This window comes from Paramisgurnus dabryanus, chromosome 12, assembly GCF_030506205.2.
Source record: "Paramisgurnus dabryanus chromosome 12, PD_genome_1.1, whole genome shotgun sequence".
NCBI lineage: Eukaryota > Metazoa > Chordata > Actinopteri > Cypriniformes > Cobitidae > Paramisgurnus > Paramisgurnus dabryanus.
The window spans coordinates 537617-564321 of NC_133348.1; the positions used below are offsets into that span (position 1 = coordinate 537617).

At 35.5% G+C, this 26705-nt stretch overlaps 1 protein-coding gene and 1 long non-coding RNA gene across 2 annotated transcripts; both read right to left on the bottom strand.

Annotated features, from left to right (window-relative positions):
* Positions 1–16501: 16501 nt before the first annotated feature.
* On the bottom strand, positions 16502–17216 carry LOC141283072 (uncharacterized). The gene is made up of 3 exons (XR_012338066.1): positions 17119–17216; positions 16837–17001; positions 16502–16638 (listed from the first exon to the last, which is right to left on the bottom strand). It is a non-coding gene; the product is annotated as an uncharacterized lncRNA (long non-coding RNA).
* Positions 17217–21731: 4515 nt separating this feature from the next.
* LOC135749711 (uncharacterized) lies at positions 21732–25473 on the bottom strand. The gene is made up of 12 exons (XM_065268361.2): positions 25470–25473; positions 25272–25418; positions 24780–24938; positions 24518–24664; positions 24183–24335; positions 23901–24065; positions 23535–23681; positions 23032–23190; positions 22757–22903; positions 22415–22567; positions 22133–22297; positions 21732–21913 (listed from the first exon to the last, which is right to left on the bottom strand). The coding sequence occupies exons 1-12, from the start codon at positions 25471–25473 to the stop codon at positions 21732–21734; spliced, it is 1728 nt and encodes a 575-aa protein (XP_065124433.2).
* Between the last annotated feature and the right edge of the window lie 1232 nt (positions 25474–26705).

Genomic DNA, 26705 nt, shown 5'->3' on the forward strand with positions numbered 1-26705 from the left:
GTTATAGCTAATTATTAATTTTAATTTACATCTAAGACTTTTTCAGAAAATTTCCACACTGCAGTTTAGAAAAGATTCAGACAGTAATAAACTAACAAACTGTCCAGAGCTTCAGCTGATAATCATACCTGTGCATGGGTTACTGATGTTTATAGGGAGGTTCAGGTCTGTTACATTATATCCACTCATACACGAGCAATTGTAACTCCCAGCAGTGTTGTTGCAGATTGAGTTTGGACCACAGATCTCTGGAATCTCATCACATTCATTCACATCTTCATAACAGAAATGACAAAAATGTTAGAAAAACTGTTTGCTTTTGTTATCTAAAATTCAGCAAACTAACACGAATCAAAAAGCAAGCATGTAGAAGTACAATCTTGTACTAAAAAGTAAACATAAAAGAATATATTTTTTTAATTATGCTAAACCTAGAACTGACAGTAAAAATTGTCTAGAACTTTAGGTGATAATCATACCTCTGCATGGGTTACTGATTTTTATAGGGAGGTTCAGGTCTGTTACATTATATCCACTCATACACGAGCAATTGTAACTCCCAGCAGTGTTGTTGCAGATTGAGTTTGGACCACAGATCTCAGGTATCTCATCACATTCATTCACATCTTCAAAACAGAAAGGACAAAGATGTTAAAAAGATGTTTGCTTTTCTTATCTAAAATTCAGCAAACTAACACGGATAAAAAAGCATGCATGCAGAAGTACAAAAAAAAATACATCTTGTACTAAAAAGTAAACATAAAAGAATTATTATTTTTTTAATTATGCTAAACCTAGAACTGAGAGTAAAAATTCTCCAACACTTCAGCTGTCACTCATACCTGTGCATGGGTTACTGATGTTTATAGGGAGGTTCAGGTCTGTTACATTATATCCACTCATACATGAGCAATTGTAACTCCCAGCAGTGTTGTTGCAGATTGAGTTTGGACCACAGACCTCAGGTATCTTAGCACATTCATTTACATCTTTATTACATAAATACAAAAAAAAGAAAATAGTTTGTTGTTGGCTTCCACAAACATAGAGCACAAACATATTTTACAAAGACTTTAATGTATGCTTAAAATTATTTAAAATTAGATAAAAAACTTTATCAAGACACTTTGAACACTAAAAATGGCTCGGTTATTTTTAACCCATGCTGGGTAAATATTGGACAGAAGACATGCTTGGTTAAAAATTACCCAAATCTGCATTAAACATTACCCATTGTTAAGTTATTGTTATGCAACCATGGGTTATAATAACCCAGCGGTGTGTTCTGTCCAATATTTAAACAGCATGGGATAAAAATAACCTAGCCATATTTTAGAGTGAATGAGACACAAGAAATCTGAAAGAAAAAACTGTAATATTTTAAATGATTAATTTTGGTAAACCTTGGATTGACACAATAAACTGTGTAGAGCTTTAGCTGTCATACCTGTGCATGGGTTACTGATGTTTATAGGGAGGTTCAGGTCTGTTACATTATATCCACTCATACACGAGCAATTGTAACTCCCAGCAGTGTTGTTGCAGATTGAGTTTAGACCACAAATCTCAGGAATCTCATCACATTCATCCACATCTTCAAAAACAAACCAACAAAAAAAAAAGAATAAACATTTGAGTACAGTTATGTTTTGCAACAACCTAAAGACAGGAAGTTCTTTAATGATGTACATAAAACAACACCTGTGCATACTGTATAATGAAACCTTATCAAAAACATACCAGTGCATGGGTTACTGTTACTAATATTGTGAGATACATCAGTGATGTTATATCCTTCCCAACAAGAACATGTGTAACTTCCATTGTAATTGCGACAGTAAGCATTTGGCCCACAGATTGATGATGGGTCAAAACATTCATTAATATCTGAAAGAAAATAAGAATTGGTTGAGATAAATACAAATCCAATTTCAATGAAAATGATTTGATGATGCAGCAATAAACTAGTTGGAATACCTTGTGGTATTTATTTTACAACTTTGCTAATTTAAATTAAGATGAAAATTGTGATCTAATTTCATGTTTAAATAAGTGAGCAAGAGACAAATATGAGATTGACATGTAGGTCAAAATCATTATAGTATCCGCAAAAAAGCCCACCCATCAGTACATTCCTAGTTACAGTTTACTAAATTTTCAGGCAATACAAAAAACTGTTTAGCATGTCAGCTGTCAGTCATACTGTACCTTTGCATGGGTTACTGATGTTTATAGGGAGGTTCAGGTCTGTTACATTATATCCACTCATACACAAGCAATTGTAACTCCCAGCAGTGTTGATGCAGATTGAGTTTGGACCACAGACCTCAGGAATCTCATCACATTCATTCACATCTTTATTACAGAAATAAGAAAAATATTAGATAAATAGGTGCTGTTGGAATCTACATACAGCACACTAACACAATTCACAAAGACTTAAATGAATGTTTAAAATTATTTTAAGTGAGATTACAAACTTTATCAAGACACTTTGAACACTATAAAATGACTGGGAAATATTAGACAGAAGACATGCTGGGTTAAAAATTCCCCAATGTTGGATCGTTGTTAAGCAACCATGGGTTATAATAATCCAGCAATTGGGTTAAAACCACCCAGCATTGGATTTTAACCCAACGGTGTGTTCTGTCCAAAATTCAGCCCACCATGCGTTAAAAATAACCTAGCAATTTTTTAGAGTAACTGAAACACAAGAAATCTGAAAGAAAAAAAATATAAAAATTTTAAATGTTTAATATAGCTTAACCTTGGAATGGCAGTAATATACTGTCCAGCACTTCATCGGTCAATCATACCTGTGCATGTGTTACTGATGTTTATATGAAGGTTCGGGTCTGTTACATTATATCCACTCATACACAAGCAATTGTAACTCCCAGCAGTGTTGTTGCAGATTGAGTTTGGACCACAGATTTCAGGAATCTCATCACATTCATTCACATCTTTAAAACAAAGGAAGAAAAAAAAATAACAACAGACAATTTACAATTATGCAACAACCTACACATGACAAGTTTTAACATGATTTTAATAAAATAACCGTAAATTATGAAACTTTATCAATATAGTTGTTATTAAACTGACTGTATCAGAATGGATAATCGAATAATGCAATGCCATTTGCTTCACTCAAATAAAAAAATGTCTGAAGAAAAGCAAATAAAAAATGTGCCTTCTTTTCGCATAAATAACTAATTACAATTAAACGCATTGATCTGCATTTCCTTAAGGTCCCCCTGTAGTGAAAATCTAGTTTTTATTTTTGTTTATATATTTATGTGGCATATGTAATCTGCTTTAAGACAAACCAAATGGAAATTCATCATTCAACACCACTGCTGAGTATTTTCTTAAAAAAACTGGAGTTTTCCAAAGACAGACTCAAAATCGTGGTTAAAAATTGCCTTGGTTTTCTATGTCACAAACATGTAACCAATCACATCAACAGTTAAATGAGTGGGTCGGAAGTTTGAGCGATAGATATTATATGTAATGCCGCATCGACTCAAAAGACGCAGAAACAACCGCATCACTGCTCCTCTACTTCTGTGACACCCCTAGTTACAATTTATTACATCCCTAGTTACAATTTACTGAATTTTCAGGCAATACAAAATACTAACTGTTAAGCATGTCAGCTGATAATCATACCTGTGCATGGGTTACTGATGTTTATAGGGAGGTTCAGGTCTGTTACATTATATCCACTCATACATGAGCAATTGTAACTCCCAGCAGTGTTGTTGCAGATTGAGTTTGGACCACAGACCTCAGGAATCTCATCACATTCATTCACATCTTTATTACAGAAATAAGAAAATAGTTTGCTGTTGCCATCTACATACAGCACACTAATACAATTCACAAAGACTTTAAATGTATGTTTAAAATTATTTTAAATGAAGTTAAAAACGTTATCAAGACACTTTGAACACTATAACATGTTTAGGATATTTTTAACCCATTCTGGCAAATATTAGATAGAAGACATGCTGAGTTAAAAATACCCAATGTTGAGTTGTTGTTATGCAACCATGGGTTAAAATAACCCGGCAGTTGGGTTAAAATAACCCGGCAGTTTGGTTAAAACAACCCAACATTGGGTCAATTTTAACTCAGTGGTGTGTTCTGTCCAATATTTACACAGCATGGGTTAAAAATAACCTTGCCTTTTTTTAGAGTGAATGAGACACAAGAAATCTGAAAGAAAAAAATATATATATTCAAATGTTTAATTTTGCTAAACCTAGGATTGACAATAATAAACTGTGTGGAGCTTTAGCTGTCAATCATACCTGTGCATGGGTTACTGATGTTTATATTGAGGTTCAGGTCTGTTACATTATATCCACTCATACACGAGCAATTGTAACTCCCAGCAGTGTTGTTGCAGATTGAGTTTAGACCACAAATCTCAGGAATCTCAACACATTCATTCACATCTTCAAAAACAAAGTAGAAAGAAAGAGTGAAAAATTTAGGATATGTAAGGAATAATTGACGACGGGCCATTGAATTATAAGAAAATAATGCACACCCAATGTGCAATGCGGCACGACGCAAAGCGGGTGTGCATTATTTTCTTATAATTCAAAGGACCAAAGTCAATTATTCCTCTTATATCACGATTACCACAAACATTGCTCTGGTGCCTATTTTTAAGACACTTTACAAGTTAGGTGTGCGGTTATCAGAAATTAATGCATACCCACGGAACATTTCTCAGCCAATCAGAATGCAGCATTCAACAGACCCGTGGTATAATAAACAATAATGCAACAAGCTAAACAAGACACATTTTTAAATGTTTCCACAAAACAAAGCCTGAAATCATGAAACCCTATCAAAAAACATACCAGTGCATGGGTTAGTTTTACTGATATTTTGAGATACATTAGTGATGTTATATCCTTCCCAACAAGAGCAAGAGTCACTTCCATTGTAATTGTAACAGTAAGCGTTCGGCCCACACACTGATAATGGGTCAAGACATTCATTAATATCTAAAACAAAATGAAAAAATTGGAAAATGTATAGGTTAATGTTTACAAATCATTCAGGCAGTACAAAAATATTTAAAGCTTCAGCTGTCAGTCATACTGTACCTCTGCATGGGTTACTGATGCTTAAAGGAAGGTTTGGGTCTGTGACATTATATCCACTCATACACGAGCAATTGTAACTCCCATCAGTGTTGTTGCAGATTGAGTTTGGACCACAGACCTCAGGAATCTCAACACATTCATTCACATCTTTATTTTAGAAATAAAAAGAATATCAGACAAAACTTTGTGTTTGGCATCTAAAAAATATACAGCGCACTAACATAGTTTAGTAAATCTTCTATAAGCATGCCTTGGATAAAGAGGTTACTGATGTGTATCTTGGTGCAAATCAATGGCACTGGCATATTTAACATCTTTCAGTGCAAGTTATATTCAGTTGTGACAGCTCAAATGTGTTTTAGTCTAGGACTAGTATTAAGCCTTGTCTGTGAAACCGGGGGAACATGTTTAATTTTTCTAAACCTTGGAAGGACAGTAATAAACTGTCCAGCACTTCAGCTGTCAGTCATACCTGTGCATGGGTTACTGATGTTTATAGGGAGATTCAGGTCTGTTACATTATATCCACTCATACACGAGCAATTGTAACTCCCAGCAGTGTTGTTGCAGATTGAGTTTGGACCACAGACCTCAGGAATCTCAACACATTCATTCACATCTTTAAAAGCAGAGTAGAAAAAAGAGTGAAAATTTAATGACATTTAACAATAATGCCAAACGCTAAACATCACAGGTTTGTGAATGATTTACACAAAACAAAGCCTGATCATAAATCCCTATTAAAAAAACATACCAATGCATGGATTACTGTTACTAATATTCTGAGATACATCAGTGATGTTATATCCTTCCCAACAAGAACATGTGTAACTTCCATTGTAATTGTGACAGTAAGCGTTCGGCCCACACACTGATGATGGGTCAAGACATTCATAAATATCTGAAAAAAAAATGTATAGGTTAATGTTTACAAATCATTCAGACAGTACAAAAAATATCCGAGGCTTCAGCTGTCAGTCATACTGTACCTCTGCATGGGTTACTGATGTTTATAGGGAGGTTCAGGTCTGTTACATTATATCCACTCATACACCAGCAATTGTAACTCCCAGCAGTGTTGTTGCAGATTGAGTTTGGACCACAGATCTCAGGTATCTCATCACATTCATTCACATCTTTACAAACAAAACAAAAAACAGTAAATATTTCCACATTAAAAATAAATTATGCAATATTGTAGAGACGACAACTTCATTAGTGATATAAAAAAATACATATAACTATTCAAAAACATACCAGTGCATGGGTTACTGTCACTTAAACTTTGATTTCCATTAATGATGTTATATCCTTCCCAACAAGAGCACGAGTAACTCCCATTGTAATTGTGACAGTAAGCGTTTGGCCCACACACTGATGACGGGTCAAGACATTCATCAATATCTGAAACAAAATATAAAAAAATGGAAAATGTATAAGTTAATGTTTACAAATTATTCAGGCAGTTCAAAGAATATCCAAAGCTTCAGCTGTCAGTCATACTGTACCTTTGCATGGGTTACTGATGTTTATTCGGAGATTCGGGTCTGTTACATTATATCCACTCATACACGAGCAATTGTAACTCCCAGCAGTGTTGTTGCAGATTGAGTTTGGACCACAGACCTCAGGAATCTCATCACATTCATTCACATCTTTATTACAGAAATAAGAGAAATATTAGATAAATAGTTTGCTGGTGGAATCAAAAAAATAAACATCAGACTAACACAATTCACAAATACTTTTATGTATGCTCAAAATGATTTTTAATGAGATCAAAAACTTTTTCAAGACACTTTAAATGAGAAAAAAAATCTGAAAGAAAAAACTATAAAAACTTAAAATGTTTAATTTTGCAAAACCTTAGAGTGACAGTAGCATAAAGTCAGAGCTTTAGCTGTCAATCACACAAACCACACAAATACACCTGAAAAAATATTAGATAAATGGTTTTCGTTTGGTGCCTACAGAATAAACAGCCCACTAACTTAATTCATTAACATTTTACTGTATGCATAAAATTATTTTACCAAATCTATACCAAGTAGACATTTTAAGGGCAAGATTTACTAAAAATGTTTTGCTTTAAATACCGACTGTCGGGATTTACTAAAGGCGCGCAGTGAATAATTAGCGCTGAAAATGTGTGGTCTAGTTTTTTTTGAGACTGACCTTATTGCATATGTATTTCATTTTCAGATGCAAAATTTATGGGAGTTGAATATTTAATTGATTCACGCAACGCAATTTACTAATGTTTGCGAGTGTGTTATGACTGGTATTTGAGACAATATTTAATGGGATGTCCGTGGTGCTGAACTCAAGCGCATCAGGCGTTAGTAGATCACCCGCAACTTATTAGCTCAGTTTTTTTGCGACCCTGAACTAATTTACGCTTCTCCTAGTAGATTGCGTTGGTCATTATGAAAATCAGCTAATTTGCGCCTTTTCAATAAATAACCCGCAGATATTCCACTCCCATCTGCGCTTTTTTGGAATTGCGCTCTTGTGCTAATATTCCCTGTTTAGTAAATCTGGCCCTAAATGTAACAAAATAAATCTGGAAGAATAACTAAACATTTACAGATATTTTTAATTTTGCTAAAACCTAGCCATGAGAGTAACAAATTGCCCAACACTTCAGCTGTCAATCATACCTGTGCATGGGTTACTGATGTTTATAGGGAGGTTCAGGTCTGTTACATTATATCCACTCATACACGAGCAATTGTAACTCCCAGCAGTGTTGTTGCAGATTGAGTTTGGACCACAGACCTCAGATATCTCATCACATTCATTCACATCTTTATTACATAAATATAAAAAAATAGATAAATAGTTTATTGTTGGCTTCTACAAACATACAGCACAAACATATTTAACAAAGACTTTAATGTATAATTAAAACTATTTAAAATTAGATCTTTATCAAGACACTTTGAACACTAAAAATGGCTGGGTTATTTTTAACCCATGCTGGGTAAATATTGGACAGAAGACATGCTTGGTTAAAAATGACCCAAATCTGCTTTAAACATTACCCATTGTTGAGTTATTGTTATGCAACCATGGGTTATAATAACCCAGCTGTGTGTTCTGTCCAATATTTAACCTAGCTATTTTTAGAGTGAATGAGACACAAGAAATCTGAAAGAAAAAACTGTAAATATTTTAAATGATTAATTTTGGTAAACCTTGGATTGACAATAATAAACTGTGTAGAGCTTTAGCTGTCATACCTGTGCATGGGTTACTGATGTTTATAGGGAGGTTCAGGTCTGTTACATTATATCCACTCATACAGGAGCAATTGTAACTCCCATCAGTGTTGTTGCAGATTGAGTTTGGACCACAGACCTCAGGAATCTCAACACATTCATCCACATCTTCAAAAACAAACCAACAAAAAAAAAAGAATAAACATTTGAGTACAGTTATATTTTGCAACAACCAAAAGACAGGAAGTTCTTTAATGATGTACATAAAACAACACCTGTGCATACTGTATAATGAAACCTTATTAAAAACATACCAGTGCATGGGTTACTAATGTTTATAGGGAGGTTTGGGTCTGTTACATTATATCCACTCATACACGAGCAATTGTAACTCCCAGCAGTGTTGTTGCAGATTGAGTTTAGACCACAGACCTCAGGAATCTCATCACATTCATTCACATCTTTAAAAACAAAATAAAAATCAGTAAATATTTACACATTATAATGATGCAAAATTGTAAAGATGACTTCTGTAGTGATTTTCAAAAATACTTATAACTATTCCAAAACATACCAATGCATGGGTTACTGTCACTAATATTTTGAGATACATCAGTGATGTTATATCCTTCCCAACAAGAGCACGAGTAACTTGCATTGTAATTGTGACAGTAAGTGTTCGGCCCACACACTGATGATGGGTCAAGACATTCATTAATATCTGAAACAAAATAAAAAAATTGTAAAATTTTGCACAATGCAAAGCTTATCACAACATGTATTTAGCCCATTTTCTATGTGGTACGTCATGTCAAAATGTGTGTTTGGCAAATCATATTAACCATGTGTATCATGTGTCTTGTCAAAATAAGTGCTTGCTGCAAACGGGTTTAAAGGGTTTATGATAAAAGTGACGCTCACGTTTGCCAGATACTTGCTTAATCTCATGTGTAATCAGAGTTGGGTGTAAAGTTAGTGTCTTGCGTGAACGTGAGCGTCTCTTTTATCATAAACCCTTACGATGCGTGTGCAGCGCATGATGCACATAATTCACATGACACAACAAACACATTTTTGAAATGACGAGCAACACACATTACACCCCGAACACATGTTTTTAATTTGTCCCCTTGGAAGAGAAGTCACCAGTCGCTATTGTTCAGCTGTCAATCATACCTGTGCATGGGTTACTGCTGTTTATAGGGAGGTTCAGGTCTGTTACATTATATCCACTCATACACGAGCAATTGTAACTCCCAGCAGTGTTGTTGCAGATTGAGTTTGGACCACAGATCTCAGGTATGTCATCACATTCATTTACATCTTTAAAACAAATGAAACAATAATAGATAAATGGTTTTCTTTTGGCGCATACAGAATATACAACACAATAGCATAATTCACAAACAGTTTCCTTTATGCATAAATGATTTTACCAAATCTATACCAAGTAGAAATTTTAAATGTGACAAAATAAATCTGAAAGTAAAACTTTTAAACTTTTACATAAATGTTTAATTTCGCTTAAACCTACTGTAGCCATGATAGTCACAAAATTATCCAACACTTCAGCTGTCAGTCATACCTGTGCATGGGTTACTGAAGCTTATAGGGAGGTTCAGGTCTGTTACTTTATATCCACTCATACACGAGCAATTGTAACTCCCAGCAGTGTTGTTGCAGATTGACTTTGGACCACAGATCTTAGGAATCTCAACACATTCATTCACATCTTTAAAAACAAAATAAAAATCAGTAAACATTTACACATTAAAATGATGCAAAATTGTAAAGATGACTTTAGTGATTTAAAAAAATACATATAACTATTCAAAAACATACCAGTGCATGGGTTACTGTCACTAGTATTTTGAGATGCATCAGTGATGTTATATCCTTCCCAACAAGAGCACGAGTAACTTCCATTGTAATTGTGACAGTAAGCGTTCGGCCCACACACTGATGATGGGTCAAGACATTCATTAATATCTGAAAAAAGAAAAAAAATTGAAAAATTTATAGGTTAATGTTTACAAATCATTATGGTAATACAAAAAATACACAAAGCTTCAACTGTCAGCCATACTGTACCTTTGCATGGGTTTGTGATGTTTATAGGGAGGTTCAGGTCTGTTACATTATATCCACTCATACACGAGCAATTGTAACTCCCATCAGTGTTGTTGCAGATTGAGTTTGGACCACAGACCTCAGGAATCTCAACACATTCATTTACATCTTTAAAACAAATGAAACAATAATAGATTAACGGTTTTCTTTTGGCGCATACAGAATATTTAACACAATAGCATAATTCACAAACAGTTTCCTTTATGCATAAATGATTTTACCAAATCTATACCAAGAAAACATTTTAAATGTGACAAAATAAATCTGGTAGTAAAACGTTTAAACATACATTACATAAATGTTTAATTTCCCTTAAACCTAGGAATGATAGTAACAAATTGTCCAGCATTTCAGCTGTCAATCATACCTGTGCAGGGGTTACTGATGTTTATAGGGAGGTTCAGGTCTGTTACATTATATCCACTCATACACGAGCAATTGTAACTCCCATCAGTGTTGATGCAGATTGAGTTTAGACCACAGACCGCAGGAATCTCATCACATTCATTCACATCTTTATTACATAAAAAAAATAAAAAAATAGATAAATAGGTGCTGTTGGCATCAACAAAATGTACAGCACACTAACACAATTCACAAACAGTTTTATATATACTTCAGTAAAAAATATTTTTAAAAAGATAAAAAACTATATCAAGAAGACACTTTGAACGGGAGAAAATTAATCTCAAAGATAAAACTATAAACACTTAAAATGTTTAATTTTGCAAAACCTAGAAGTGACAGTAACAAACTGTCCAGAGCTTTAGCTGTCAATCATACCTGTGCATGGGTTACTGATGTTTATAGGGAGGTTCAGGTCTGTTACATTATATCCACTCATACACCAGCAATTGTAACTCCCATCAGTGTTGTTGCAGATTGAGTTTGGACCACAGATCTCAGGAATCTCATCACATTCATTCACATCTTTAAAACAAATGAAACAATAATAGATAAATGGTTTTCTTTTTGGCGCATACAGAATATACAACACAATAGCATAATTCACAAACAGTTTCCTTTATGCATAAATTATTTTACCAAATCTATACCAAGAAAACATTTTAAATGTGGCAAAATAAAGCTGGTAGAAAACTTTTAAACTTTTACATAAATGTTTAATTTCGCTTAAACCTAGGAATGATATTAACAAACTGTCCAGCATTTCAGCTGTCAGTCATACCTGTGCATGGATTACTGATGTTTATAGGGAGGTTCAGGTCTGTTACATTATATCCACTCATACACCAGCAATTGTAACTCCCAGCAGTGTTGTTGCAGATTGAGCTTGGACCACAGATCTCAGGAATCTCATCACATTCATTCACATCTTTAAAAACAAAATAAAAATCAGTAAATATTTACACATTAAAATAATGCAAAATTGTAAAGATGACTTTAGTGATTTAAAAAAATACATATAACTATTCAAAAACATACCAGTGCATGGGTTACTGTCACTAATATTTTGAGATGCATCAGTGATGTTATATCCTTCCCAACAAGAGCACGAGTAACTTCCATTGTAATTGTCACAGTTAGCTTTCGGCCCACACACTGATGATGGGTCAAGACATTCATCAATATCTGAAAGGAATTTTTTTTTTTAAAAATGTATAGGTTAATGTTTACAAATTATTCAGGCATAAATGATTAGGCAAAATATATCCAAAGCTTTAGCTGCAGTGGCGGCCGGTGACTTATTTTCGAGGGCGCACGATGCAAAGCTCATCGCAAGATGTATTTAGCACATCATGTGTGTGGTTTGTCATGTCAAAATGAGTGTTCCGCGCATCATGTGAACCACATGCATCATGCGTCTTGTCAAAATAAGTGCCTGCTGCACACTTTAAGAAAAGTGATGCTCATTGCTCACATTTGCCAGATACTTGCTGTGTAATCATGTGCAATCAGAGTTGGGTGTAAAGTTAGTGTCTTACGTGAACGTGAGCTTCTCTTTTATCATAAACCCTTACGATGCGTGTGCAGCGCATGATGCACATAATTCACATGACACAACAAATACATTTTTGAAATGACGAGCATCACACATGACACTCCGAACACATATTTTGAATTTGCGCTCGGAAGAAAAGTCACCAGCCGCCAATGTTCACCTGTCAATCATACCTGTGCATGGGTTACTGATGTTTATAGGGAGGTTCAGGTCTGTTACATTATATCCACTCATACATGAGCAATTGTAACTCCCATCAGTGTTGTTGCAGATTGAGTTTGGACCACAGACCTCAGGAATCTCATCACATTCATTCACATCTTTAAAACAAATGAAACAATAATAGATAAATGGTTTTCTTTTGGCGCATACAGGATATACAACACAATAGCATAATTCACAAACAGTTTCCTTTATGCATAAATTATTTTCCAAATCTATACCAAGTAAACATTTTAAATGTGACCAAATAAATCTGGTAGTAAAACTTTGAAACATTTACATAAATGTTTAATTTCCCTTAAACCTAGGAATGATAGTAACAAACTGTCCAGAGCTTTAGCTGTCAATCATACCTATGCATGAGTTACTGATGTTTGTAGGGAGGTTCAGGTCTGTTACATTATATCCACTCATACACGAGCAATTGTAACTCCCAGCAGTGTTGTTGCAGATTGAGTTTGGACCACAGATCTCAGGAATCTCATCACATTCATTCACATCTTTAAAAACAAATAAAAAAACACTGTAAATATTTGAACACATTAAATTATACAACAAAGTTAAGGTGACCACTTTAGTCATTTTCAAAATGCAACATCTGTACATATCATGAAACCTTATCAGAAACATACCAGTGCATGGGTTACTTTTACTGATATTTAGAGATACATCAGTGATGTTATATCCTTCCAAACAAGAGCACGAGTAACTCCCATTGTAATTGTAACAGTAAGCGTTCGGGCCACAGACTGATGATGGGTCAAGACATTCATTAATATCTGAAAGAAAAATAATAATTGGAAAGGTAAACGTTTACCATGAACTGAATTTTTAAGCAGTACAATAAAAATCTCTATAAGCCGTTGTGCCAGCTGGACATACACCCAGTCCAGCACTAGTCTGGATGTTTTGTAAAATGAACTGTAAGTTCTACATGTAATTAAAAGAAAAGGGGTTGGGTGAAGTCATGGAGACAGCGGGAACAGGGTTCCCTTTGCATCAACTTCACTTTGTACTGCGCCATGACTGCTTCCATCTTCCATCATCTCGCTTTCTGAAAGGATATTGTTTTGTTTCACGTGATAATCTCAAGAACGTGCGTGCGTTTGTCCTCACGGTTTTCCACACACATCAGGATTTCTGATTGTAAATATTAAACATGTTTTATATTTACGATTCGCGATTGGGGCGGCTCTGACCCCAATCAAGTTCGGACACTCTTTACACACCTCACACCAAGGGAAAATCTGATAAGATAATCTGTAGAACCTTCAAGATAATCAGGACATAGGGGGGAGATCGGCCAAAAATCAGCCCGATTATTTTTTGGTGTGAACTCAGCATAAGCAGTTAAATTAATCGGCAAATTATTCACATTTTGTAAATGGAAAATTAGAGTGGTGTTTCTGTGTGATTGTATGGGTCTAAACAATGAAACATGCATCTGGAGGAGGAGCGTACTGGCAAAAGGTGTGAGAAGATGGACAGGTCACATTTGTCATCGAGGGAGTAAACGCAAAATTTCTAATTTCATTGGATGTATTTAAGCCCAGTGTAGAACTTTGCCCTACTTGGTTACATCCAGCCCTAGAGCTTCAGCTGTCAATCATACCTGTGCATGGATTACTGATGTTTATAGGGAGGTTCAGGTCTGTTACATTATATCCACTCATACACGAGCAATTGTAACTCCCAGCAGTGTTGTTGCAGATTGAGTTTGGACCACAGACCTCAGGAATCTCATCACATTCATTCACATCTTAAAAAACAAATGAAAAATGGTTTTCTTTTGGTGCCTTCAGAATATACAGCATACTAACATAATTCACAAACAGTTTCCTGTATGCATGAAATTATTTTACCAAATATATACCAAGACATTTTGAATGTGACAAAATAAATCTGGAAGAAAAACTATTAAACATTTACATAAATGTTTAATTTTGCTAAAACCTAGGAATGATAGTAACAAATTGTCCAGCACTTCATCTGTCAGCTCATACCTATGCATGGGTTACTGATGTTTATAGGGAGGTTCAGGTCTGTTACATTATATCCACTCATACACGAGCAATTGTAACTCCCAGCAGTGTTGTTGCAGATTGAGTTTGGACCACAGATCTCAGGAATCTCATCACATTCATTCACATCTTCAAAAAAAAAACAGTAAATATTTACACATTAAAATTATGCAATATTGTAAAGATGACAACTTAGTGATTTTCAAAAATACTTATAATTATCAAAAAACATACCAATACATGGATTACTGTTACTAATATTTTGAGATACATCAGTGATGTTATATCCTTCCCAACAAGAGCACGAGTAACTTCCATTGTAATTGTGACAGTAAGCGTTCGGCCCACACACTGGTGATGGGTCAAGACATTCATAAATATCTGAAAGAAAATAAAAAATTGAAAAATGTATAGGTTAATGTTTACAAATCATTCAGGTAGTACAAAAAATATGCAAAGCTTCAACTGTCAGCCATACTGTACCTTTGCATGGGTTACTGATGTTTATAGGGAGGTTCAGGTCTGTTACATTATATCCACTCATACACGAGCAATTGTAACTCCCAGCAGTGTTGTTGCAGATTGAGTTTGGACCACAGACCTCAGGTATCTCTTCACATTCATTCACATCTTTAGGCCGGCAAACATTCAATAAGAAATTTGCAATTGAGTGAAAAATAAAGTACAAAAAAAATAAAATTAGGTGATGATAATACAGTATTTACCTTTGCATGAGTTGTTTTGGCTCACAGGAATGTTTTTATACAAGGGAGCAAATCCACTCCAGCATGAACAAATGTAACTCCCAATGGTGTTAATACAATCTGAGTTTTGACCACACACTGACTGTGCATCTTCACATTCATTTATGTCTGCCAAGGAGTAAGAAGATTACATAAAGATAAAACAACTGCGGCAGATTTGTGATTAACCGATGCCCAGACGGGGTAACTATTGAGTAGCATAACTTCTTAGCTTATTTTGGCAAAACAAAAGTAAATATAGTGAACAGTTGAAGGTAATGTATAACAATCACACACAAACATAGTCTAAAAACTGTATCCACTGATAGGACAGCACATCTGTGTTATAATAGATATCTCACCTCTCTGGCAAAGTTGACCCTCTGAAGGGAGACCTTGAATACATCCACAAGTTCCTCCCACAATCCCATCACACACCTGATAGACCTCACAGGTGTCATTGGACCAGACATGATGATCCACACACTTACACTCATATTCTGTGCCATTTAATCCACACACTGTAATACAACAATATGATATGACATTACAGTTAAACATTTGCATTGACTGGTCATTGATCAAATGTGTGTATCATTTGAATTCTGTTGATGCATTTAACATTTACTCCAATTTTGCTCTGTATGATGAGACCTAGTCTCTAAGATTATGGTCCTTGGAACGTTAAAGATGAAGAATAATTACAATTACAAGTGTCTCTATATTTTAGTGTGTTTCAAAAAATATTTCCAGCCATTCTTTTTAAATAAAGGTTAATATTTTCACCCACCATCATATGACAAAAACATTTGGCTCTTTAAGCCCAAGTACACACAATTTCTGTCATCAGATAAGTGTGTGTGCACATTGTACGCGTTGGTTGCACATGGCCCTACAGGAGCCCACATGTAGCCCACAAGATGCATTGCATTTTGTCACAATGCGTTTAACATCTGAGTACACGTTATTTAAAAAAAAAAAAAACGATATGTTTTAAGGCTGTGTGTTCGACTGTGCGCGTATGTTTGCATACACGTAAAAAAAGACTATACTTCAGGCTCTTACCAGTAGTCATGTCGATATCTGTGACATTTATGTTATTGTTCAGAGCGAGAGGAAGGCTGATATTTGTGATCAGATTTCGTAAGTAGTTCAAAAGAGACGAGTCAAAGAATCTCACATCAACATCAATCATGTAGTTTGAAGTCGGCCCTGCAAGAACAAACAGAAGCAGTTTCAGTAGAAAATCTGTGCAATTGCAATCTTATCATGTTTCAATTTAAGTTTATTTTGTTTGCACTGTCAAACTTTCTGTTATATAAACAGAAATGCTTAACATCTGTAAAATTCTTGTAAAAAGAATTATAAAGAAAGTATGTTTCTTGTCACAGAATGACGTCAGTGTCTCACCTTTCTTTAACTGACAGAACTGTCCATTGTTTGGAAGAGCATTGATACATGTACACACACCATCAGTGATGTTATCACAGGTCTCATATGAATGACACGTGTCAATTGGCCAAACAAACAGACCCTCACATTTACACTGATATCCCATTTCATTCAAAGAACAGACTGAAAAACAGAGAAGAAGATTAAAAATCACATCTCATCATTTATTGCACTATCAATGTTGTTCTGTATAAAGCGTTTAAACTATAAAACATCATAAAGAAGAGACAGAGTAGATACCAGTAGTTATGTTGATTTCTGTAATGTTTGTGTTGTCAGTGAGTGTGTAGGGTAAATTGAAAGACATCAGAAGCCTCCTCAGCTGATCAATGATGGCAGGATTCAGGGTATTTATCTCAATTTCAATCAGATATTCAGTTAAAGGTTGAATTGCTGTAAAAAAGAGAAAAATACCCACAATTAAGACCTTGTCTTATACATACAAACACTTAATGCAGATGGAAATACTGTAATTATTAGTTACAAGCACATGTACAACCAAGTGAAGTCCTATTTATGAATGAGAAACTAAGAATTCTGAACGACACACAAGTTTCTGAATTGTGATGTCTTGTGTTGATTTCCAACATAATGAAGAAAAGGTATGTTGTCAATGATCATGAAGGTTTCTAGATAGTTATTTCAGTTGCTTATTGACATTACATGTGTAGGTGCAAAAAAAGAAATCTGTGTTGCGTGCGTTACAAGCTCTCTCATGCAGAGCAGGGCTCAACACAAATAATTTTTTATACTGGTCCAGTCGGGCCAGTGGTTCAGGTTTTCACTTGCCCAGCCAAAATTTTCACTGGCCCCGATAAAAAAATGTCAGTGTCACATATTTAAAAATAGTAATTCAAATGTCAAATATAATTGTATACATATACAACAGACATGTTCCAACAAAAAAAGGCTCCCAAACTTTCTGCTTTACTTGTAAACTGAGAGCAAACTGTGCAAAATATTGCATAGTTTCTTTCTTCATGTTATACCCAAGTAAATGTCAGCTTCCAAGATGTTAAATAATATACATTGATGGAAATATATTTTGAGACTGTGGGTGAAGCACTGGCCCGATTGGGCAAGTGACAATACTTTTTACTGGCCCGAACGTCTCTCACGCTTGCCCCGGGCCACCGGGCAGTCCTTTATGTTGAGCCCTGCAGAGTAAAGCCCACAAACCCTCTCATGCGAGGAAAAGCACGCAAAATGCATGTGAAACTATGATGATAATAATAATAATTTAAAACTGTAATAGGCAAACATGCCAATTATCGTCGTGAAGGCCCTTTATCAGCTATATGTTTGACTATTGTCAATAGACGATAGTATTCGCTATTGGCACAACCTAATGTGAACAGTGTAAGAATAAAAAAATATTTAAACGATGATGGCATATGTTCAATAGTAATTATTTAATGATGCAGCAATAAACTAGTTAGAATACCTTATAGTATGTTTTTAAATGTAGCTAATTTAAAACATGATAAAATGGAATTCTATTTTAAAGGGGCCATGGTAGGAAAATCTGACTTTTTCCATGTTTAAGTGCTATGATTGGGTCCCCAGTGCTTCTATTAACCTAGAAAATGTGAAAAAGATCAACCCAGTAACTTAGTTTTGGTAAACCATTCTCTACAAGCACATAAAAAAATAGGTTGTTGAAATTTGGCTGTCCTTATGATGTCATAAGGAGCTCTTATTATAATAATATCGCCCCTTAATCTGAACTATCCAACCACGGCACTGCCATTTAGTGCAGAAAGATAGAGAGAGAAAATAATTCACAGCACAATTGAATTTCAATTTCATCAAACCACCATCATTGTGATCAGTGTTTGCACTTCATCCGCTCATTTGCATTTTAAAGGACACATCCAAAACAGCACATTTTTGTGACTTTTGTGTCTCGTGACATGTCCCCTTTAATAATAAAAAATTATCAAATATAGTACCGTCGAAAATGTCAAGATTTGTCTAGTATCCGCTCAAAATATTTTTTATTGGTGCATCCTTATTTACAGTTTAATGAATTTTCAGGCTTTACAAAATATAAATGTGCAGCATGTCCACTGTCAGTCATACCTGTGCATGGGTTACTGATGTTTATAGGGAGGTCAGTGTCTGCTACAATATATCCACTCATACACGAGCAATTGTAACTCCCAGCAGTGTTGTTGCAGATTGAGTTTGGACCACAGATCTCAGGAATCTCATCACATTCATTTACATCTTCAAAAACAAACCAACAAAAAATACAGTAAATATGTGAACACATTAAATTATGCAACAAATTTTAAGTGACAACTTGTGTGATTTTCAAAATGCAATTTCTGCATAAATCATGAAACTTTATTAAAAACATACCATTGCATGGGTTACTGTTACTAATATTGTGAGATACATCAGTGATGTTATATCCTGTCCAACAAACGCACGAGTAACTTCCATTGTAATTGTGACAGTAAGCGTTCGGCCCACACACTGATGATGGGTCAAGACATTCATAAATATCTGAAAGAAAATAATAATTGTTTATAAAGTTAAATGTTACAATAAAAGATGCACCAATGTACCATTGACAATCAAACCATTTTTAATTAAGTTAAAACCAGATAAAAAAAGACAGTTATGCAGATAAAAATATATAGGTTATAGTTCACCTTAGAAGGAAAAATCAGTCAATCTTATTTTAAAGTAGCAAAATGTATTCTTCATATATAAGAAGTTCTCCCGCTCTTTCAACTGATTTTACTCTTGACATCTCTGCAAAAATGTCAACTAACCCCCTTGCACTTCTGAGTGAGATGTGTTTAGATGTGTTTGACTTTGCACACTGCTGCATAGACCAATCACTGTATAAAATCTATAGTAAGTACCATGAGAACGATTCCAAATCATTGAGAGTTAGCTCTTGCAGTAATGTCACATGCTGATCGATCTGCGCCACGTGAAGTTTAACAGAGTTTACATAAGGGCTGCACAATAAATCACACGCAATTGTCACGCTCATTGCATCAGTAATGGGCAGTTGTAGCCTAGTGGTTAGAGTGCCGGGCTTGTAACCAGAGCGTTGCCGGTTCGAGGCTTACGACCGGCAGGTTGCGACTGTGGTGCCCTTGAGCAAGGCACCTTAACCCTAATTGCTCCCCGAGCGCTGCAGGGATAGCTGCCCACTGCTCTGGGTGTTTGTGTGTTCACGACTCCAGTCACTATTCACTGGATGGGTTAAATGCAGAGGTCACATTCCAAGTATGGGTACCATGCATTGGCAAATACTCACTTCACTTCACTAAAACCGGTTCCTTGATTAGTAATAAATCAACATCAGTTGCTTTTAGATGGAGCAGCATTTTCTACACAAACTGTAGTTTACTGACAAGCGGGAAAATATTGCATTCATAATCGTGGATGAATTGCCTGTGAGTTCAAACTATAAATCTTGCACATGGTGACATGAAATGATTGACGTGGTGTTCAAATGAGTGGTAAAAACCTTGTAAAAATATTGCACATTTCGTTTTTGCCAGTGACTTGGGTGGCTGCCCGCCTCGACCATGCCTAAATATGCCACTGGTGTTGACCACATGACCATGACTTCAACATGATGTTGTTGATAAGAAATATATCGTAGGCTATATTAACCCTGAAGTTTGACATGTTGTCTTATTTGTATTTTGTTTAAATAAAAAAATCAAACTCTGTCTAGTATCCAACAAAAGTATAAGCATTTTAGCTGTCAATCATACCTGTGCATGGGTTACTGATGTTAATAGGGAGATTCGGGTCTGTGATGTTATATCCACTCATACAGGAGCAATTGTAACTCCCAGCAGTGTTGTTGCAGATTGAGTTTGGACCACAGACCTCAGGAATCTCAACACATTCATTCACATCTTCAGGATAGAAAACATTTTGTAAGAATTTTGCAGTTGATTTTAAAAAAAAGGTAAAAAAAGTATAATAATCAAGTAATAATACAGTACATACCTTTGCATGAGTTGTTGACGCTCACAGGAATGTCTTTATACAAGGGAGCAAATCCACTCCGGCATGAACAAATGTGACTCCCAATGGTGTTAATACAATCTGAGTTTTGACCACACACTGAATGTGCATCCACACATTCATTTAGGTCTGCCAAGGAGTAAGAAGATTACATAAAAATGTTAAAAAAATAAATAAATAAAAAATTGCGGCAGATTTGTGATTAGTCATTGTCCTGATGGGGAAACTATTGAGGGGTAAGTCTGTAGCATAGCTTCTCAGTAGCTTATTTTTGCCAAACAAAAGTAAATAAAGCGAACAGTTGAAGCTATAACAATCACACACACACGACTGTATCCACTGATAGGTCAGCACATTTGTGTTTAATTGTGATTTCTCACCTCTTTGGCAAAGTTGACCCTCTGAAGGGAGACCTTGAATACATCCACAAGTTCCTCCCACAATCCCATCACACACCTGATAGACCTCACAGGTGTCATTGGACCAGACATGATGCTCCTCACACTTACACTCATATTCTGTGCCATTTAATCCACACACTGAAATACAATGATAAGATAAAACATTACAGTTATACATCTGCAACTATTTATATACTTATGTTTAAACTGAAACATAATTGAACCTAACATTTGACTGATCGTATTATGCAATCTGCGTGTAGCACTGCAAATTCTTTTGATTTATTGAAAATGTATTTTATGGTCATGGTCCTTGCCATGTAAGAGATAAAAAAAATTACTACAAACTTAATTTTGTTACAGAATTGTCTGTATATTTGAGTGTTAATTGTATACTCAATTTAAGTAATTTATATGTAATTAAAATTAATATTTTTTAGCAAATGTTTATTTGCCCTTGATATAAAGCATCAGGCTCTTACCAGTAGTCATGTCGATATCTGTGACATTTATGTTGTTACTCAGAGCGAGAGGAAAGTTGATATTTGTAATCAGATGTCGTAAGTAGTTCACAAGAGACGAATCAAATAATGTCACATCAACATCAATCATGTAGTTTGAAGTCGGCCCTGCAAGAACAAAACGAAGCCGTTTCAGTTTGACAATCAGTGCAAATAAATTCTTATGTTAAAAACATTAAATTTATGTTTCAAAAAATATTTTAACTGATTGCATTATGTCTAGTGTCAAATAAAATAAATAGAAATACTTTGCACGTCTGTTAACATGGAAAAAATGCTTGTAAATGAAAATATTGTTATTGTCACAGAATGACGTCAGTGTCTCACCTTTCTTTAACTGGCAGAATTGTCCATTGTTTGGAAGAGCATTGATACATGTACACACACCATCAGTGATGTTATCACAGGTCTCATATGAATGACACGTGTCAATTGGCCAAACAAACAGACCCTCACATTTACACTGATATCCCATTTCATTCAAAGAACAGACTGAAAAACAGAGAAGAAGATTAAAAATCACATCTCATCATTTATTGCACTATCAATGTTGTTCTGTATAAAGTGTTTAAACTATAAAACATCATAAAGAAGAGACAGAGTAGATACCAGTAGTTATGTTGATTTCTGTAATGTTTGTGTTGTCAGTGAGTGTGTAGGGTAAATTGAAATACATCAGAAGTCTCTTCAGCTGATCAATGATGGCAGGATTCAGGGTATTTATCTCAATTTCAATCAGATATTCAGTTAAAGGTTGAGTCCCTGTGAAAAAAGAGAAAAAACATTCAAAATTATGACTTTGCCTTATTAAAAAAGCAAAAGTCTGGGTCTGTTACAATATATGCACTAAAAATTATCTAGCAGTGTTGGTGCTAAGCTTGGACCAGAAATTGCCTATTTTTAATAAAATAAAATAAAAACAGAAAAATAAAATCAGTCAACAATACTTACGGTAACATGAGTTGTTGACGCTCACAGGAATGTTTTTATACAAGGGAGCAAATCCACTCCAGCATGAACAAATGTGACTCCCAATGGTGTTAATACAATCTGAGTTTTGACCACACACTGACTGTGCATCTTCACATTCATTTATGTCTGACAAGTAGTAAGAAAGAAAAACATACATTTTAAAACCAAATTTGTGTAAAATGTAAAGTAAAATTTAATCATACTGGTCAGTTTACAAAAATTTAGCACAATTGTGTTTAATTTTGATTTCTTACCTCTCTGGCAAAGTTGACCCTCTGAAGGAAGACCTTGAATACATCCACAAGTTCCTCCCACAATCCCATCACACACCTGATAGACCTCACAGGTGTCATTGGTCCAGACATGATGATCCTCACACTTACACTCATATTCTGTGCCATTTAATCCACACACTGAAATACAATGATAAGATAAAACATTAAAGTTATACATCTGCATCTACTTATATACTTATGTTTAAACTGAAACATAATTGAACCTAACATTTGACTGATCGTATTATGCAATCTGCGTGTAGCACTGCAAATTCTTTTGATTTATTGAAAATGTATTTTATGGTCATGGTCCTTGCCATGTAAGAGATTAAAAAATTACTACAAACTCAATTTTGTTACAGAATTGTCTGTATATTTGAGTGTTAATTGTATACTCAATTTAAGTAATTTATATGTAATTAAAATTAATATTTTTTTAGCAAATGTTTATTTGACCTTGATATAAATCATCAGGTTCTTACCAGTGGTCATGTCGATATCTGTGACATTTATGTTGTTGCTCAGAGCGAGAGGAAAGTTGATATTTGTGATCAGATTTCGTAAGAAGTTCACAAGAGACGAGTCAAAGAATCTCACATCAACATCAATCATGTAGTTTGAAGTCGGCCCTGCAAGAACAAACAGAAGCAGTTTCAGTGTGACAATCAATCCAAATAAATTCTTATGTTAAAAACATTAAAGTTATGTTTCAAAAAATATTTTAACTGATTGCATTATGTCTAGCGTCAAGTAAAATAAATAGAAATACTTTGCACATCTGTAAACATGGGAAAAATGCTTGTAAACGAAAATATTGTTATTGTCACAGAATGACGTCAGTGTCTCACCTTTCTTTAACTGGCAGAACTGTCCATTGTTTGGAAGAGCATTGATACATGTACACACACCATCAGTGATGTTATCACAGGTCTCATATGAATGACACGTGTCAATTGGCCAAACAAACAGACCCTCACATTTACACTGATATCCAATTTCCTTCAAAGAACAGACTGAAAAACAGAGGAGAAGATTAAAAATCACATCTCATCATTTATTGCACTTTCAATGTTGTTCTGTATAAAGCGTTTAAACTACAAAACATCATAAAGAAGAGACAGAGTACATACCAGTAGTTATGTTGATTTCTGTAATGTTTGTGTTGTCAGTGAGTGTGTAGGGTAAATTGAAAGACAACAGAAGGACCCTCAGCTGATCAATGATGGCAGGATTCAGGGTATTGATCTCAATTTCAATCAGATATTCAGTTAAAGGTTGAGTCCCTGTGAAAAAAAGAGAAAAAACATCCAAAATTACAACTTTGCCTTATTAAAAAAGCAAAAGTGTGGGTCTATTACAATATATACACTAATGCAAAAATTATCTAGCAGTGTTGGTGCTAAGCTTGGGCCAGAAATTGTCTATTTTTAATTAAAAAAAATATAATTCGGTCAATTGTACTTACGGACACATGAGTTGTTGACGCTCACAGAAATGTCTTTATACAAGGGAGCAAATCCACTCCAGCATGAACAAATGTGACTCCCAATGGTGTTAATACAATCTGAGTTTTGACCACACACTGACTGTGCATCTTCACATTCATTTATGTCTGACAAGTAATATAAAATTTAAAACCAAATGTTTGTAAAGTGTAAAGTAAAATTTAATCATACTGGTCAGTTTACAACAATTTAGCACAATTGTGTTTAATTGTGATTTCTCACCTCTCTGGCAAAGTTGACCCTCTGAAGGGAGACCTTGAATACATCCACAAGTTCCTCCCACAATCCCATCACACACCTGATAGACCTCACAGGTGTCATTGGACCAGACATGATGCTCCTCACACTTACACTCATATTCTGTGCCATTTAATCCACACACTGAAATACAATGATAAGATAAAACATTACGGTTGATTTATATACTTGTGTTCAAACTGAAACATAATTTATTAAACTTAACATTTGACTGATCGTGTTATGCAAATTGCATGTAGCAGTGCAAATTCTTGTGATGTATTGAAAATGTATTTAATTTTATGGTCCTTGCCATGTAAGAGATTAAAAAATTATTACAAACTCAATTTTGTTACAGAATTGTCTGTATATTTGAATGTTAACTGTATACTCGTTTTAAGTAATTTATATCTAATTAAAATAAATATTTTTTAGCAAATGTTTAATTGACCTTGATATAAAGCATCAGGCTCTTACCAGTAGTCATGTCGATATCTATGACATTTATGTTGTTGCTCAGAGCGAGAGGAAAGTTAATATTTGTGATCAGATGTCGTAAGTAGTTCACAAGAGACGAGTCAAAGAATCTCACATCAACATCAATCATGTAGTTTGAAGTCGGACCTGCAAGAACAAACAGAAGCAGTTTCAGTTTGACAATCATAACAAATATACTCATGTTAAAAACATTAAATGTATGTTTCAAAAATATTTTAACTGATTGCAATATGTCTAGCGTCAAGTAAAATAAATATCAATATTTTGCACATCTGTAAACATGAGTTTAGCAGTGGGCAGATGCCTCGCATCTGCACGGGAAATGAACAACCCCGCTTTCCACGAGTTTCCTGCTGCCTTGCAGGTCAGACTTGGTTGTTCAAAGGCTATGGGAGTAAACCCAAATAGAAAATCCGGTACGGAGACCCGTAGGCAGTTGACTGAGCTTTGTGATGCCTTCTGGCACCTCCAGCAGCTGCGTTGGCACTCTAGGATCTCCAAACTATTCGCCCAGGCCTGCACCTGGAGAGGTCACTCCAGCTTCGCCCAGGTGCCCTAAGCCCAGGCTCGTTTGGCGTAGTGCGGGCGCTAGCGGTTGCTCTCAACTCCATTGGGAAGTTAATGCCCGCCTCAACCCGGGCAGCCCCCGGGCAATAATCGGGTGCTTGAAGCTTAGACAACATCGACAGGCTTGTTGTAAAATTGAGCACCCGGCAAACACCGAAAGAAAAAGAAACCGCCAGCCCTGTGGCTGGCAACCTGGAACCGCCCTCCAGGAGACACACCTCCCTTCCAGTGGAAGTCTCAAGGAGAAGGACTACACGTTCTTCTGGCAAGGCCTGGAGTCAGACGAGCGTCGACTCTACGGGGTTGGCTTCGCAGTTTGGAACCCCCTCTTGTTATCAGTCGAACCTCCTTCACAGGAAACTGAGCGTATTCTCTCACTTCGTCTCACTTCCTCCTCAAGACCTACACAGATCTTTAGCATCTACGCCCCCACACTCTGCTCTACAGCCGAGGCCAAAGATGGATTCTATGAGGAGCTTGAGACAAAGCTTAGAGAAATCCCAGTGAAGGAAAACCTGTACCTGCTCGGAGACTTCAACGAGGACTGGTTCGAAGTTGGGATAGAAGAGATGGAGCCTGCCTTAGCCGCCAAAGGTGCTGCGCTTCTCAAGTACAAGAGGAAGCCCTGCGAGAAAACACTGGCTGCCTATAGAGAAGCCCGCAACAACGCCAAGAGGGTCGCCCGTAGGTGCGCCAACGACTACTGGCTGAAGCTTTGCAGTGACATCCAGACCTCTGCAGACTGTGGAAACACCCGTGCTATGTACCAGGGGATGAAGAAAGCACTTGGACCAAGTGTCACCAAGATCGCACCCCTCAAGTCCACCTCCGGTGACATCACCAAGG

Coding starts and splice junctions, on each gene's coding strand:
- LOC135749711 (XM_065268361.2), bottom strand. Junction 24,939..25,271: donor AGATATCGACATGACTACTG/GTAAGAGCCTGA, acceptor ATTGTATTTCAG/TGTGTGGATTAAATGGCACA. Junction 24,066..24,182: donor AGAAATCAACATAACTACTG/GTATGTACTCTG, acceptor TCTGTTTTTCAG/TCTGTTCTTTGAAGGAAATT.